Source organism: Maylandia zebra, linkage group LG4 (assembly GCF_041146795.1).
Source record: "Maylandia zebra isolate NMK-2024a linkage group LG4, Mzebra_GT3a, whole genome shotgun sequence".
NCBI classification, from domain to species: domain Eukaryota; kingdom Metazoa; phylum Chordata; class Actinopteri; order Cichliformes; family Cichlidae; genus Maylandia; species Maylandia zebra.
In genome coordinates, this window is record NC_135170.1 from 31809044 (window position 1) to 31826340 (window position 17297).

The 17297-nt window shown below is 39.7% G+C and overlaps 2 protein-coding genes across 2 annotated transcripts; one reads left to right on the forward strand and one right to left on the reverse strand.

Annotated features, from left to right (window-relative positions):
- The first annotated feature begins 3980 nt into the window (after positions 1–3980).
- coro1a (coronin, actin binding protein, 1A) lies at positions 3981–13168 on the forward strand. The gene is made up of 11 exons (XM_004552473.3): positions 3981–4116; positions 5217–5420; positions 6803–6925; positions 7014–7143; positions 9319–9500; positions 9912–10031; positions 11301–11405; positions 11499–11644; positions 12161–12218; positions 12317–12532; positions 12829–13168. Exons 2-11 carry the CDS (start codon positions 5223–5225, stop codon positions 12919–12921), a joined length of 1371 nt encoding a protein of 456 aa, XP_004552530.1. The 5' UTR covers positions 3981–4116; positions 5217–5222; the 3' UTR covers positions 12922–13168.
- A 47-nt stretch (positions 13169–13215) lies between these two features.
- cldni (claudin i) lies at positions 13216–16165 on the reverse strand. The gene is made up of 3 exons (XM_004552472.5): positions 16007–16165; positions 14530–14662; positions 13216–14313 (listed from the first exon to the last, which is right to left on the reverse strand). Exons 1-3 carry the CDS (start codon positions 16132–16134, stop codon positions 13810–13812), a joined length of 765 nt encoding a protein of 254 aa, XP_004552529.2. The 5' UTR covers positions 16135–16165; the 3' UTR covers positions 13216–13809.
- Between the last annotated feature and the right edge of the window lie 1132 nt (positions 16166–17297).

Genomic DNA, 17297 nt, shown 5'->3' on the forward strand with positions numbered 1-17297 from the left:
AGCAAAGGACCACAGGTTGGACTCCAACCCAGGCTACTGCTCACCCGTCATGCAACATGGGGTCGCCTGCTTACCCACAGAGCTAAACTGCCACCGAATGTCCCAGAAAGTCAACTGACTTGATTCTATACTCTGATTAAAAAGCGTTCTTTAAATTTGTTTGAACAGTGTATCACACTACATCGGTTTATTGTCTAGGATGTAGAGTTACAGAGACCTGGATTTTTTTCTGATACTTCAGTGGTGAAAACGTCCAAAACAACCAACATTTTGGTACCAGGTTGATTTTTTTTCACTCTGATTCCCCTTGTATGAAAATAAATGTCTTATATGCTCATTTTTAAATAGTTGTCAGATTTAAGTTTGAGATTCTGTCTACTCAAAGAATTACAAATGCGTGAGTGAAAATGGTGCAATTAAAAGTAACATTTACAAAAAGGGGGTCAGATGGGAATCCTTTTTCAGATTTGGCTGATTTTAATTGAATTACCGACACACAGGCTGATATCTAACTGTACTGTATACTGTACACCCCAGATTATTCACAGGTGTAAAACATTCAAACAGCTGCCAGTCAAAGTTGCATCTCAACAAACTACATGAATTCAGCCATGTCAGAATCAGTTTCTCTTTTAGAACATAAACACAGTGTGGCTATAAGTATAAGGATGTTGAAAAGACGGTGCATAAAGCTGCGTCTGGTTAGAAGGAAAAAACACACAAAAGTAGAAGAGTTGGGCAGATTTGTACAAAAGGCTGGCAGTGACAGAGAATGTATGCTGAATCACAGCTGGTCCAGATGTTTCACTAACTCATCTACAGATTTTCTAGAGAGTATAGGAGCCATGGCAGTTGTTTGGCTTGAAATGACAACTGTAATATCCATGTTTTGACTTTTTTCTCAAAATACTATTTTGAGTTTAATCTTGAAATTTCAGTTTAAATCTCAAAATGGACACTTTTCTTAATGTGGCCCTAATACTCTGTCGTACTATAGTGTAACTTCTAGATTAAAGAAAATGTTTTAAAATCTTTATTGGGGCCAAAGTTAGTAAATGCTATAAGTCTGGTCTTACTATATTTGACTGGTGATTCTATGCACTGAAATTAAAGCTTATTTTATATTTTATTTATTTATTTTTATCAATTCTTTTTGGGGGACTTTGGTATTTGCAAGAGGAAATACATTTTCAGAAAAAAATCAGTTTATGTTGAATTTGATTGCAGCAATATATTTCAGAACTGGCTTGTACAGGGCCATTTTTGCCACTGTGTAGCATCCTCTCTTCTTTAAACAACACTGCAACCTCTGGGAACTGAGGAGGAGACCAGAGGTTGAACTTTTGAGGGAGGAATGTTGCCCCATTCTTGTCTGACAGACGATTGTAGCTGCTTAACAGTCCTGGGTCTCCATTGTTGTATTTTTAGTTTCATAACACTAAATGTTTTCAATTGGTCAAAGATCTGGACTGCAAACTAACCACTCCTACTATAAACCCATGCTGCTGCAATAAATGTGGTGTGTGGTTTTGCATTGTCTTGCTGAAGTATGCAAGGCTTTCCCAGAAAAAAAAGTACTATAGTCCAATGTGACGTAGGCATGCCCTGGTAAGGAAATAACAGTTGTCCTAGTTCTGCTGCATTAAACCAAATTATATTTCAGTGACATTTGCACACATGTTTTTACGCTTGTGAGGACAAGTGTAAAAACATGTGTGCATGAGGTTTTTTGTGTCAAAACGACAAAAAACAGGAAGCGCTTTAGCTCTGCTACTCAAGGATTAGACTGAGTTTGCTTTTATAATAAAACTTATAGACTAAAAGTTTAGAATTTTAGGAGCTGAAAGGTTCTCCCTGCTGTTTGAGTTTTGCACTTCCTTATAGTTGAAGGATTTAAAAGAGGTTTAAAAGAGCACACCTAGAGGCCCATGCATTCAGATGATTCTCCTTTGGCTGCCCCTTTTAGCAGTCACCACACGGGATCATGTGCCTCCATCTCACCTTGTCTCTAACAATCACCTCTGTCACGCCAACCCTCTGTGCGTCCTCCTTCACAAGATCTATGAATCTTCTCTGTGGTCTTCCTCTTTTACTCCAGTTTGGCAGATCCATGTTCACCATCCACTAACCTCCTCTGCGCATGTCTGAACCATCTCAGCCTTGCCTATGCATCTTCCCCTTTTGCACCTGTCTCGTTTTCATCTACACAGATATTCTACCTCGCCTCTACTGACTTTCATTGCTCTTCACTCCAGAGCATACCTCCACCTCTCCAGGCTCCCTTTGTGACCTCTCCCTACTTTTGCTACAGATCAGAATGTGCTCTAAAAACATCATAAATCATGGATACCTCATCTGGTAGCCTGTCCATCACCACTCCAAAGAAGAAGGGGTTCAGAGCAGTCCTACTCAAACTTTGAATTCTGTCCTGCACCACACATACTTCGCTGTCATTCGTGACTTCCTCATTCAGCAACACAGTTCTTCTCTTAACACCTTAACATATGCCACAAAGATGCACTGACACTCCTTTTGACCTTCTCCATGCTTCTCCATCAACTCTCTTCAAAGCAAAAGAACTCACTATAGTGCCCTTTAGGACCAGTACACTTTCCCTCCCTTCCTCAGACATCCTCTCACTCTCCAAGGCTTTGGTAAACGATCTGCCAATCTACTTCCCTCTCACCCAGACATCTCCACAGGTATATCATCTTTACCAACCACCTTTCCACTCTTCAGCTTCTTCATGGCTGCCCTGACTTCCTCTTTTCTAATCTCCTGCACTTCCCGATTCACTAACTGTCCTCCATCTTTCCTCCTCTCTCCCATTTTCCTCACTCAGCTCCTCAAAATACTCCTTCCACCTTCTCGACTCTCTCTTCACTCATAAGTACATTTTCATCTCTTTCCTTAATCACCCTGCACATCTTTTCCAGCTCAATCTCTCTGCCTAGCCAATCAATACAAGTCATTTTCTCCTTGCTGAGTGTCCAGCCTCAGATACAACTCACCAAGCCTTTTTCTTTGCCACCCCTCAGTTTCAAGTACACCTAGCCTCCAAGCACTCCTGCCTTCTTTTTTTCTAACCTCTTGCAATGGTTGAACTATTAAATTACAGCATCCCTGATTTCCCATAATGTAAGTGTAAGCCTTTCCACAGGCTGAGTAATCATGACTAATAAAGTGACATCATGTGCAAAAACAGCTGATTGCCAGTTTAAGTCTAATTAGGTTTGGTGTGAGAACAGGTTGCTGTAAATGTGATATGTAAATAAAGTGGGTTCGATTAGGGGTTACCTGAAATTCAGGGTCCTTTAAGAAGCCAGTCTCTGAAGCTGAAACACATGGAAGTCTTCAGACTCTGACAGGTTATTTGAAACATCATCTAAATAACTTTCATTTCATTTGAAATCATCAGCATGTACAAACTGCAGGTGTCCCCAATTGGGAAACTGCTTAAAAACTGAAAATTAGGCCTTAAAAAACTGGGTTTTTTTTTCATCTTTGCTCTTTCCCTCATACATACTTTGTCTGTCTTAAGATTTGTCTGATGCCTTATATAAATCTAATGAAAGAATAGCAGCAGATGAGAAGCCTCTTATAGAGTATTTAACTCTAATATCTGCAGAAATCATGAGTCAAAAAGAACAGACATGCACTGACATCCGTCACTCAAGAAAATATTGAGTCTTTTTCACGCTAACTTAAACTCTGTGAGCTCTTCAGACATACTGCATTTATCTGTGTTGTTGGACGTGAAGTGGTTTTGATAACCAGGTGACTTCTAAGCAGCAATGGCCTGCATCTGTTTGCCGTTGTTGGTAAGTGTGGATTGAACTCTGCATTGCACCGCTAGACGCTTTTATCATGATTCAATCCTAGAAAAGATCTTATATGGTGCCCTGTGTTTCACTTTGGTTTCTGCAGCTTGTTGCAGACGGCACATGTCACAGCCGACACCTCCTACTTCCACCTTCGTTTGAAACTCTCACTTCCTCCCTGTCATTTGTCATGTACTTTAACCTACAGTCTCCTCTTGTGTTCTCATTCTGGTGGCAGGGCGTTTGGTGCACTGCCAAAACTCCTTGAGCTGAATCACCCCCACACGACTCCCAGGTAGGCCTGCATCATCTCTCTGCAATCTCAACCTCTTGAAGATATCATCTTACCTGTAATCGGTGCATTGGTTAAAGAAGGAAATAGCTGAAGCTAACCGTATGTCACTAATTTCAGTGACACATTTTTGTTTCTCATCTTCCACATGGCCTGAGTTTCTCCTATTTCAAGACAGTGAATTGTTTCCTACTTTGTACTGGTCAATGTTTTCCATCACAACACAGAGAGATAGTGGTCGAGACAGATTACTGACATGCATTTAGAGTCCTGATAAAATTATGGCTCACTCTGTAAAGGATTATTAAATTAGCTGCAGAGAAGCCCGAGAGGTCTTGTGATGCACATGCAGCAAAATTGTCATACGCTACCGAATCTGAGCTTAGGCGCGGCTGCAGATTTCAGGAAGTAAACTCTACAAATGGAGGTAAAGAAAGACTTATTTAGTGCTTTTCATCTGTTCCTGCGTGATGCAAAGTTCGTATATTTTGCAGCTGCTTTTGATTGAAGTTCTGATCTCATTGCGCACGCAGACACTTACATTTACCGGATATGTTTCAGCTTACTTCGTCAAATATGTCATTTAAAGCATGCCTACATGCGGGGAATTAAGTAACAGCATGACTGTATGAACTGAGGAAAAGAAAGGTTTGTGGTTTTGTTACTCTCTTTGTAGGATGTGGTGTAACTGCCGCTCGGGCAGCTTCTGTACCTTTTTTAAGGACACTGCATGTGCTTTAGATGATAAAAGGCCTACTTTTTTGTTTCCTTTCTGCTGTTTTTTTGTACATTTTCTTGCTTTTTAATATGTATGTGTTAAAAAGAGAAGGAGATAGAGTGCCAGAGTACCAGTCACAGAGGAAGCAGTTGTGAAAGCTTTTGCTTCTTCCTTTTTTAGCTTTCCTCTGTTGAGTCTTTCAACGGTTTCATCAGCTTTGTGTCTGTCAGATTATTTCCGCATGAACTCAAAGAGCACCAACAAACAATATGATTTATGATGACCCATAAAATAAATCTCTCTCAACTCTGCTACAGACTTCTTGCACTTCTTGCACATTAATTTTCTCCTCTTTCCACCCTTTTTGTTTTTCATTCTTTCTCAGTTCACCATGTCCAGAAAGGTTGTGAGGTCCAGCAAGTTCCGTCACGTCTTTGGCCAGGCTGTGAAAGCCGACCAATGCTACGATGACATCCGAATCTCCCAGATGACCTGGGACAGCAATTTCTGCTCCGTTAACCCCAAGTTTGTGGCCATGATTGTAGACGCCAGCGGTGGGGGAGCCTTCATGGTGCTTCCGCTGAGCAAGGTGGGTCACAGGAATCACCAGGAAACAAAAGAACACAAATAAACCCACCGTTCGGCTCTATACTGTTTTATATACTTCTCTTAATACTATGTTTAGGTGTGTTAACTATTACAGATGCAGGTTAGGGATTAAATGTTGTTTTAGCAGCATTCTTGCACTTTAAAATTTGAATACTGCCAGTCACCATCACACATTCAGCTAAATAAGGAAGTTTGATGCTGTCTTTGAGTCTGTCTACACGTCACTTGCTCTGCTGTTGAGAAGTTTTCACCATATTAGGAGTTTGTTGTCAGCTCAGTGTAGGAGGACAGGATGTGGCCTCAACCCAGTTATTGTGCAGTCACTTATAGAGGGCGTTAGGTTAGGCCTTGCAGCTCATTTATTGCATTTTATGTGCCCGAAAAAGTGCAAAATTGCAAACCTTGTGGCCGAGTTAATGGCCAGCTGAATTTGTCAGAGGCTGTGAACTCAGTGAAGTGTTCCCTCGGGCTTGGGAAGTTCGTTCTGTGCAGGCACTGAAAATGCTTACAGTGAGGTTAGGTGTTTTTTATGTGATTGTGGTATGAAGACTGTACTTCAGAAAGATGTGTAATCTTTTTTCGTGGAGTTTTGCTCAGGTTTGTCAGACAAAATCACCGAATAATGTCACTGCTTCTTGCTGCTGCAGTTAACTGTAGAGAGATCACTGCCTCTAGACTAAGTAATTACCATCTCATGTAACTAAGTATATCATTAGAAATGACAGAGAAAGTGACAAGAATCTAATGTCCTGGCCTTATTTTACCTGACAATTATATTGTCCCACTTTGTGGTATTAAACAATCTTATATTTACCTTGGTGAAGCCTGCAGAAATCACATTATTCATGGTCTTATCTCGCATCTAGCATGGGATTCTCAAAGGACAAAAATAAGTGCAGGGACCAGTGGGCATAAAATTGCAGAGCTGCGCTGTAGTGGAAAAAAACTCATCCTGTTTTGAGCGTGATGCTGGCATGGTTGTGTCATCCTGCTTCAGGGCCCAGTGTTTTTTTTTAAGGTTTTACCAGAATGAATGCAACTACATGGAGCTAAATGTGACTGACTTATAATGCAAGATATAAAAATAAAAATGATGTGTAATTGTTATTTTTCTCAGACCGCTTCATGACTGGGTTTCCTTATCTTGGCCCTGATCTCATTTTTAACCCACTTACTAGAAATGAGCACTAATTGAAGGCAAAGCTGTTTAATTGGTGTCAGCTGATAAACTTCTCATCTAGTTTTGTCTTTTTTTTTCTTGCATTAGCTTTTTGTTCTTTACGTTTTGTAGCTGCAGTGTTTTCTGCACTGCATGCATGAGTCATAGTCAATGTCCTCCTATCCTGATGCTTGCCTCTGCAGACAGGACGTATCGACATGTCCTACCCCACTGTATGTGGCCACACGGGTCCGGTCCTGGACATCGAGTTCTGTCCTCATAATGACAACATCATTGCCAGTGGCTCTGAGGATTGCAGTGTCATGGTAAGGCAATAAAGTCTGACATGAAATATTCCTAATGCTATTTGTGATTTCAAAAACTAGATGTTTAAAAGTCTTTGTCTGTGAATAGATTTGGGAGATCCCGGAAGGCGGGCTCACCTCACCGCTCACAGATCCCGTTGTCAAGCTGGAAGGTCACTCCAAACGTGTTGGCATCCTGAGCTGGCACCCCACTGCCCATAATGTGCTAATGAGTGCAGGTATTATTCGCTGATTCTAAAAACACAGAAGCGTATCATGTGTAATGAGGAAGCAGACAGGGATGATCGTAACATATCGCAGATGTTTTGCTGAATGAGACTCACACCTCTGCTTAACAGGAAGTTCTCAAGCCTCCACCCTCCTTCGCTCTGCGCTCTGAACTCTGATCAGCAGCACCATGACATTTCCGCTCACGGTTTTACACGAACTCTCTGAACCTTCAGTCTGTCAGACGCTGAAGTCACACTTTATTAATCTTTCATCTTAATTACAGACTCAGCGTTCCAGATTAAAAACTAATCACAAAAAATAAGGAAAAAGCACAGGAAGAAGGAGAATATAGATCCTTGTCCTAGAGACAGCTGGGATTGGCAGCGTGTGGTTCTGAATCTTATCCTTAAAAAGAACCCAGTGACTTAATTTTAACAGGTGTTAAGTCTGAAAATAAGTTTAGACTTGGGAATTTCTTTAAAAGTTTCGACTCCTGCTGAATCATTCAGGTGTCTTTAGAAGTGATCTCATGCCATCATTACAAACTTAAGGTCTTATTTTTGCCCAGCAGGGTGCAGCACAAGAGGTGCACAGTGCACATCTTCACCGAGTGGGCGCACATCATTCAGAATATTCTTGAAATATTTTCACAATCTGTAATTTAAGCTGCAATAACATTTCCAGCATATTTCACTTTAAAATTGGGTGGTGGTCTAATAAATTTGCTAAGTAAGCACGTATTATAGGTCCAACTATAGTTTTTGCATTTTCTAATTAGTTTCTATTTGATTTCATTTTGACTTTTTGTTTTTAATTCAGTTTAGTTTCAGTAAATTTCCAGAGCAGATTTTTAATGTTTCAGTTCAAGTTTTGTTGTTTAAAAATGTCTAGTTTTAGTTTACCTTTCATCAGTTTTTGTGATAGTTTGAGTCTTTTAAGTTATTATTGTATGGGCGACATATGTCAAAGGCAAGATTTAGGAAAAGATTTAGGTTTTACAGTGAAAACACAAAACTTTTAATGCAGTTGACTCACCATCTAAAGACATCCAAAGTCTCAATATATATGATTATTATTATTTATTTATTTTTACCAAACTAAAAGGTAATAAAAGAATATTTGCTAGTTTTTTAAGCCTTATTTTAGTAACTTTTCAAAGTTCTCAAAATAGTTTCATTTAGTTTTATTTTTTACATTTTTAATTATTATTTTAGTTAAGTAAGCATTAAAAACATTAAACATTCAAACTGTAACATTGCTTCAGAGGAAATGATTTGTGGTCATAGTGGGCATCTAATCAGAACAGAAAAGTCAATTAATTTTGCTCCAGTGTTTCCACTGTTGCTAATATAGTTCAAATCACTTATTTATTGTTACTCCAGCTTTTTTACCTTCTGGTAACCAAGCTGGTGTATCTATTACATAGCTGGCTAATTAGGTTCCCCTTAGGTACTGTTCCCCTTATCAGTGTTAGATATTTGAAAATATATAACTATTTCTATGCAAAAAGAGTTAACAATAGAAACTTACATTTATTTAGACAATTTTTTGCCTGTTAGCTCTTACAAAAGCAAGTTCTCCTCTTTCACTAACAGATATTAACATTTAAAGAACACCTTAACAACCAACTATAGATGAAACAGTACAGTGAATTACACATTCACAGTATTTTCCATCCTTTGTTTCTTCCACGTGTCTGTTTGAAAGAAAAGAAAGTTGAATCAATGTGTGTCACTGCTGCAACAATGAGTCAGTTCCTTTAAAGAAAAACTATAAAAAATTATATGAGAGGTAGATAATCAGAAACATTTTTTGCAATCAAAAATTTCACAAATGCACATGCAAATGTTTGGCCACGCGAGGTTTAGACGTGTCTCAGATCTTTATATGGTGCTCTGGTATCATAGTGTAATCCAGAGGCTTTATTTGGTGTAAAACAGCGCGTCCACTTCATTTGTGAACTTCTGTTTTCTGCATGTTCCTCTTCACTGCAAACGTGAAACTTTGAAGCTCTTGACTGTTTAAAAGTGAAAATCTAAATCAGGCTGAATTGCACATGATGCCTGTTTTTTAAAAAAGAAACGAGAAACTCTGTATCAATCACTTAAATTTAATTCATGAGCCTTTAATGAGACTCTAAGCTTTTTTTTTTTGTTTTTGATGTCACCATTGTGTCCATGAAGGCTGTGATAACGTGGTGATCCTGTGGAACGTGGCTCGTGGCGACGCGGTGGTGAGGATCGACACCGTGCACACTGACCTCATCTACAGCGCCTGCTGGAACAGGGACGGCTCCTGGATTCTCACCTCCTGCAAGGACAAGACCCTGAGGGTGCTGGACCCGCGCAAGGGCACCGTCCTCTATGTAGGTTTCCTCTGATCGGCCTTCGCTATCTCGCTCTGTCACCACCATCACTTCAGTGTCACAGAGGAAGTCTTTAAAAGTCACGTTTCTGCACAAAGATCTTGAGTAACACTGGCCACACTCAGCAGAGCTACACCAGTTATTTTTATCATTACTGATGAATCTACAGGGAATTCTCTTAAATGCTCATAAAAAAAACATTTATTTTTTGGTTTTGGCCTTTTGCTGTATGACTAAACCAGGAAACTACCAAATATAGAGTTTTTCAGTTGATTTGTTGATAATGATGATGGAAAAAGAGAAATAAAAAAATTATTTAATATTGCACTTTTATTTTGAAAAGTTTTTCTTTCTCCATATAATTTGCAATTTTCTTCCACTTTGCTACTCTGCGCCACCTCTCGTGTGCAGGAGAAGGAGAAGCCTCACGAGGGCTCCAGGCCTGTCAGGGCGGTGTTTGTGTCCGACGGGAAGATCCTCAGTACCGGCTTCAGTCGCATGAGTGAGAGGCAGGTGGCGCTGTGGGATCCGGTGAGTGTCAACAACTGACAGAGTCAGTCTCAGACAAAGCATCTTGCTTACTGAACTTTATGATTCATAATCCTTAGTCATGTCTTAAATTCCTCTGAGCATGTGGTTTGAGATCTCTGGGACATAAAATGTGTATTCGTTAATGTTTGAAAATTTAAAAAAATAAAATGTAGCAAATAGAATAGAATAGAATAGAATTCAACTTTATTGTCATTGCACATGCACAGGTACAGGGCAACGAAATGCAGTTTGCATCCATCCAGAAGTGCTTTAGTGATATAGATATATTACAATATATATTAGCAATAATATAGATATGTGAGTATATTACAGAAATGGGTCTATTATGGTATGTTATAATGTACACGGTATGAAGTATGTTGTGAATATTCTATAACTATAAGTATGTACAGGCTGTAGTGAGTACAAGCTATGTACAGGATATGAACAGGATATAAATATGAAAAAACTATACAGAATATGAAATGAAATAAATAACTTTACAGAATCTGGGATATACAGCTATACAGAAATGGGAACTATGCAAGTTGTAAACAGTTGTAGGATTAAAGATTATCGAATGTACAGAATGATTATTTACAGAGCTATACAGTAGTGCAGTTAAGATAAGTGAGATATGTGGATAATTTCTACAGAGGCTATATAAAGTGCAAATGTACAAATGTAGTCTTTGGGACTTGTATTCCTAAATTCAGAGTGGGGTCCAGTTTAGTCACACTTTCCCACCTGAAATAAAGACAAAACAGTCTCATAAAAGAGTTGTAACCTTTCTCTCAGATAAGACTCTGGGCTTATCCTCAAACAGATTTTGTAAGATGACATGTGCCCCAACTTTAATATTGAGACTCTTTTCTTTTCTTTTACTTAAAAAGCTGAGTTGCAGAGCACAAAACGCCTCCAGCGTCAGCTTTCCTCCTTCAGCACATGATTGTAAGAGCAGCCTGCTGTGCTGAATTGTACTCGTGAATCATTTTGACCTGTTACACAATAAGTAAAAACCCTTTTATAGTGCGAAAATCTTTACAGCTGAACCTTAATGGTGGATTCCAAACTTTAGGTGTTTGCCTTTAGGGAGCATCTCTTCGCATTTACAACACCACTGTTTCACAACAGCCAGATTACAGTATTAAGTGTCTGTGCTGAAATATTAGCCTCAATTAAATCCTCAGCTTACCTGCAGTCTGCTGGGTACATGTGATGCTAGAGTACATGTGATTAATTGCTAAATATTTCTCTATCCTTTAACAGAAAAACTTTGGAGAGGCACTGACCCTGCAGGAGCTGGACACCAGCAGTGGCGTCCTCCTGCCATTCTTTGACCCAGACACTGGCGTCGTCTACCTCTGTGGCAAGGTTAGATTTAGATTATGAAACAACAGCCTTTCTGCATCACTACCACCCACACAGACTCAGTCAGCCCTCTTGTTGATCCTGTCATTTTCACAGGGAGACAGCAGCATCCGTTACTTCGAGGTGACAGATGAAGCTCCTTATGTCCACTACCTGTCCATGTACAGCAGCAAGGAGAGCCAGAAGGGGATGGGGTACATGCCCAAGAGGGGCCTGGAGGTCAACAAATGTGAAATCGCCAGGTAATGGCATATCTCAGTGGTTTTAGCTATGCAAGCAGCAAGGTGACCTCTTTAACACCTTTGTGAAGACTTTATGGGCTCAGCCGCTAGTTTGGGGTCATAGTGAAGAAAACATGAAGATTATGAGATCATTATAGGCCTCACAGGATTATCCAGGCTGTGCTGGATCATTATTCAGTGACCATGTGGTTTCACAGTGAATCCATGCCTCACATCTGCTTTCAAAACACCAAGATGGCGAAAGCTTAAGCACTCATAACACTTTCCAAAGCAAATGGTGACTTCACAGCGTCTGCATCCATCTTTTCTGCTTTCTCATTCTCTTAATGCAGAATGGGATGGCACCCACAACATCAACTTGATACTAAAAGCACTGTTAGATGAGCTCCCAGCTTACTGTTCAGCTCTTTAACATTTTGAGGGCAAAATCTTTCTTCTTCCTCCAAATTGAAGCGTATTATTTCAGCCTAATCTGACACAACAACCTAAAATACGAACAAACTATTTTAATTTCAGATTCTACAAGCTGCACGAGAGGAAGTGTGAGCCTATAGTCATGACCGTGCCACGCAAGGTAAGGTTTTAGCAAATCCTAGGTTTTAGGTTCATGGTTCAAGAAAATCTGTGCGGAATTTGAACTCTGACTCTCTTTTTTTGTCTCTGCCTGTGCAGTCGGACCTGTTCCAGGAAGATCTGTACCCAGACACCGTCGGGCCCGAGCCCTCGGCCGAAGCTGATGAGTGGTTTGAGGGAAAAGAGGCCCCGCCTAATCTGATATCCCTGAAGGACGGGTTTGTAGCTACGACTAAAGCTAAGGAGTTCAAAGTTCACAAGAGTCTCCTGAAGACCACCACTGCTTCTGCAGGGAATCAGCATGACAGCAGCGGGGTGAGTCTTTTAGATCCACAATGTTTTGCTTCTGTTTTAGCTGCAGATAATAAGTGAATGAGTTTTAGGAGTTAGACTTTCCTTAATTTATTTCATAACTGATTTATGAGTCTTTAAACTTTGCTTTTGGTGTCTCAGTTGCAAATTTATTTTTGACTTTTTTGGAGAAATCTGTCAATGATTACATTATTGGCTTCAACCAAACCTTGATGGCTAATTAGACCATCAGCTAAACATGAGCAACTCCATGACATCATTGGACTCCACCCAATCACAAGTGTGTCTCTGTCCCTCAGGAGGTTCAGTCTTTGAGGAAGGAGGTGAAGGACTTGAAAGAAGCGCTAGAGGAGCTGACCACGCGTGTGAAAGAGCTGGAGAGCAAGCATTAAGCGGCAAGAAAGCGACAAAAAGCAGAAATCACGCGAGAAGAGTGGAGCAAAAACTACAGCGAGAAAACTTTTGTTAACTTTTGATTACAGTGAGACAAAGGGAGAGATTAAGATGGTAGATGTCATGAAACTATTTTTTAGCGTAAAGCTTGAATTTGTCTATTTGGTTTGTGTGATCAATTTGAGAAAACAAGAACCATAATATATGCTTTTAGTTTGAAATAAAATTGTCTGTATTTTCAAAGTACATTTTGACCCCTTTTTTTCTTTCTTTTGAAGGAAACACACATGAAATGCATACACGCACTTTATTTTGACCCCATTTTAATCATTTATACTCATTACCGTACCAAATGTGAAACAAAATAAAATGAGTACAAACAAACATCTCATGATTATAAAATATACTGCGGACTTTTGAGAACATATCAAGAGAGAAACACGCGCACCAGATGTTTCCTGAGGTTCACTGAGGTGCATTTGGTTAGACTTTTAAAGAAGAGATAATAAAAATATCAAGGAAAAAAAGACAAGCAGAGCATTGATTAACATTCAAACTGTAAAATATGAACCATCTAAAAGGCCTTTGATTATTTAATTGCTCAACAAATTAAATATATTTTATGCTATAATTGAAACCAAAACTTTAAACTTTACAAAAATCTTGCAAATTTAATGTGGACTTTACAGCCGTTACTTTCATAGCTTTACATCACCAGCAGCTCTATGAATGTGAAAGTACAAACTGCAGTGAGAATTTAATATTTACATTTTTTGGGGTTTTTCCCCCAAAAACATTCAACCGGTGTTGTCTACTTTATCACTTCCAGTCCGACTAGATCACCATTCCCTCCTTTCTCTCAAACACCAGTTCCTTTTAAAACACCACTACACGTAGTTTTTGTTTGGGGCTGAGGCGCTGTTGCTGTAATACTTGGCTTTTCCTCCTGTGTTGCCTTGCTTGGGCCTGCTGAAGCAACAGAGCAGACCTCCAGCTATGATGAGCAGCACACCTGCAGCCCAGCCTACAAAGATGCATGCTCCCATCTCCATCCTTGGGGAAGAACTCAACAGGGGGGTGTAGAAGTCCCTCACGGTATTGTGTGCAAACCAGCTGACAGGGATGATTACCAGGATGCCAGCCAGCAGCATGCCCACCCCGGCCACCAGGCTGATCTTGGGCTTGACGTCTTCGTTTTCCACACAGGTGGTAAAGTCGGACCCGCAGAAAAGAACGAGCAAGCTGAGGCAGCAGAGCATGCCGCTGATGATGGTCAGGGCTCTGGCAGCCTGCCGGTCTGCACCCAAATCTAGCAAGGATTCGAAGTTCTTGCACTGCTGCTGGCCAGTACTCTGCACCACACAGGTAGTCCACAGGCCCTCCTGACTTCTCTACTCACACGCAGAGAGGAAGAAATATACACTTATAGACATCATTTCATGACATGAGGCAAACTGAGTGCTACATAATTAAATCTCATACACGTAGAACATTTGTGAAAAATTGAACTGTAAACATTCACTTACTCAAAATCAAGTAAAATAAGCTCAATAAACAGAAACAATCCAATATTGCTTATACAACACTACACACATATGTTTAATTACCTCTGCTGTCACAATGTTGGATCCTGTGAAGGCCGACACTCTCCAGAGCGGGACGGCACAGCATACAACAATCCCAATCAGGCCCACGACCCCGAGGGCCACACATGCCATCTGAACTACAGCAGATCCCATTCTATAAAAGGCAAAATGGTGTAAAGGCACAGGAGCATCACTAAAAGCTTTTCATTGTTACTTTACAGTCTATTTAATGATGTTCTCCTTCTGTCTTTGGCTTTAAAAAGCTCATTTTCTAACATCTGCTGAATGTTTCTCCAATATTTTTGCTGTATCTGTTTTATTAATCTGCTATGATAAATATATATATTTAAAAAATTTTAATTCACCACTTCTGATTTGCAGCACTCGTTCTGTTGGTTAGCTGTGGAGTTGCTTTAAGTCTCCATCGCTGATTCAAAATATTACATGTGGTGCTTTAGCCTTACTGCTGGGTGGGTCCTTCCTTTGTGGTCGTGTAGGTGAGGAATCATGTGGGTAAACAATACTCTGACAGGCCCTCACAGAAAACATGGCTTTGGGGCAATGTTTTTAAAACAAATTCATGTCCTGAGAGGTCCAGGAGCGCTGAATCTCCACCCAGGAGACGCTGAGCTGCCACATCTGGGCGGAGCTCTTCATACTCTGAAAATCTCTGCTTTACCTAATTATTTGAAGGCCATTATATGAGTCATCATCATACAAAAGGTAAAGTTTGAGTCATAAATGCTGGAAGTAAGACAGACCTGTAGTGAACAGATTAACTGAGGAACAAAAAACCCTTGTTTTCATGAAAAGTGTAACATTTAAAGTTACATATTTGAGCACAAATTGGAGGAATTTTTTTAATCCACTTCAAATCAAGGGGGTGTTACAATCATTACCATCAGATAAAGCAAGTATAGGGACACTTTTTCTCGCATTCTTTAAACCTTTTTCCGTTACCCAAAATGTATCGTATTGATGATCATCATTAAAACTAGCATCCAACAACTTAAATTAGGTGAAATAACGAAAAAAGATCTCGAAGTCCAATCAGGTGTGTACAGGATTAACAGGAGGGGACTGCACTGAGCAAAAATACTCCGTGTTTAAGTGTAACTAACTTTCAGAGCAGATTAAACCCTGAAAATAAATCTGATTTGAGTTAATCCTCATTAAGACTGATTTCTGAGTTTTATTGTGACCGCAGGTGGGACTCGTGAAATCTTTAGAAACAGAAAACAAAAAGAAAAGCAGGCCTTTCAAACTATTTCAACCTTTTTTACTCTCACAGCTGTTTATTTATTTGCACCTTTTAATTTCCCCTCTTATGTCCATTATGAAAGACTATTTATTTTATTATGATTCTTATAATTTTATTTGAGTAATTATCAAATTAATCCTCAACCAACCCTTTCATCCTCAAGCCTTTTCAGATTTCGGTCTCCTTTCAGAGCTCAGGCAGTCTTTTTGAATAAAAAGTGGATAAATAGATTCCTACCTTTTTTTAAAATGGAAAAAAATTAGGTGAGATTTCAGTGGAGATTCTTCTTTTGTTTTCCTGTCTGCGTGTTGTCTCGAAGATGCTGTTTCCTGTTGTACAAGTCTTGTACAGACAACATGGGACATATATGGAGAAATGCGAAGGTGTGGGCGGGGCTGAGCACAAACATGGGAACATAGATGATGGAAGGACCACAAGACCTGGCTGGACATGCCCTGTAGCATGCTCTGTACTCACTGAACGCTGCTGTGGAGACAAGGAGCGCTTACCTAATTTGCATCAGGGGAAAAAGAGCCACTAGGAAAAAGATTATTATGTCTCAGCACCAGAAGTCATAAAGCACATACAGAGGTTTGTGGGATTGTAGTCATAACAGTGATGCTGATGCTAATTAAAATATTTTTGGTTGTTGCTATTACAAATTGCCTAGAATAGAAAAGTGAGTCATCTGAATGACTCCTCTTTTTTTCCCTCTGCATTCCCAGTCTACACAATTACCACCCACCTTTCTTTACCTGCATCCCCCCTCCTCTCACTTACGCACCTACCTCTGTTGAAACTCTGATGACGAGTGTACGGAGATCAGTTTTGGAAACCGAGATGGAATGGGTTTATTTACGTAAGACCATGAGCTGGGTTTCATGGATCATGAGGACATGAAGAAATAAAAAGGAATGTGGCCTCTATTGTTGTTTGTTTTTGCCTACACAGCTGAATTTTACTGTATTTTCACAGAAACTGAACATCAGCTGTGAACTTTATATCAATGAGAATCGAGAACAAATCAAACAGAACAAGAAAAAACTGTTATTTGTTCTTTTTTAATTAGTAAATGCCTTGAATACCAACATGGGGCTTGTCCTGGCCCAGTTTCATCACAGTGCTCCAGTTGTGGAAAAGGATCTTCTGCTCACATGTTCGCTGTTGTCCACTGTTGTGTTTCCCCTCTTATCTCCAGTTCAGAGCTGTCTGTGTGATGGAGCTATTCTGAAGAAGGTTTTCACTTGATTTCTGTTGTTTTTCTGTTCTTTTCATTTTTGTGCCATAATTTTGACATATTTAGGGAGCCCACGCAAGATTTACCTTAAAAATATAAATATTTTCCAAATCACAGGCCCCTGACGTGCATCAATATTATGCGCTTTTTAAATTTGTGTGATTTTTCCTGCATTTTTCAGACCTTCTAACTTGTTTACTTGAGGAGATATCCAGGTGAAATCTTCAGGGCTCAAAAACACATTGTGGAAACCTAAGCCCACTCTGAGTGTCCTAATCTAAAATCAAAATC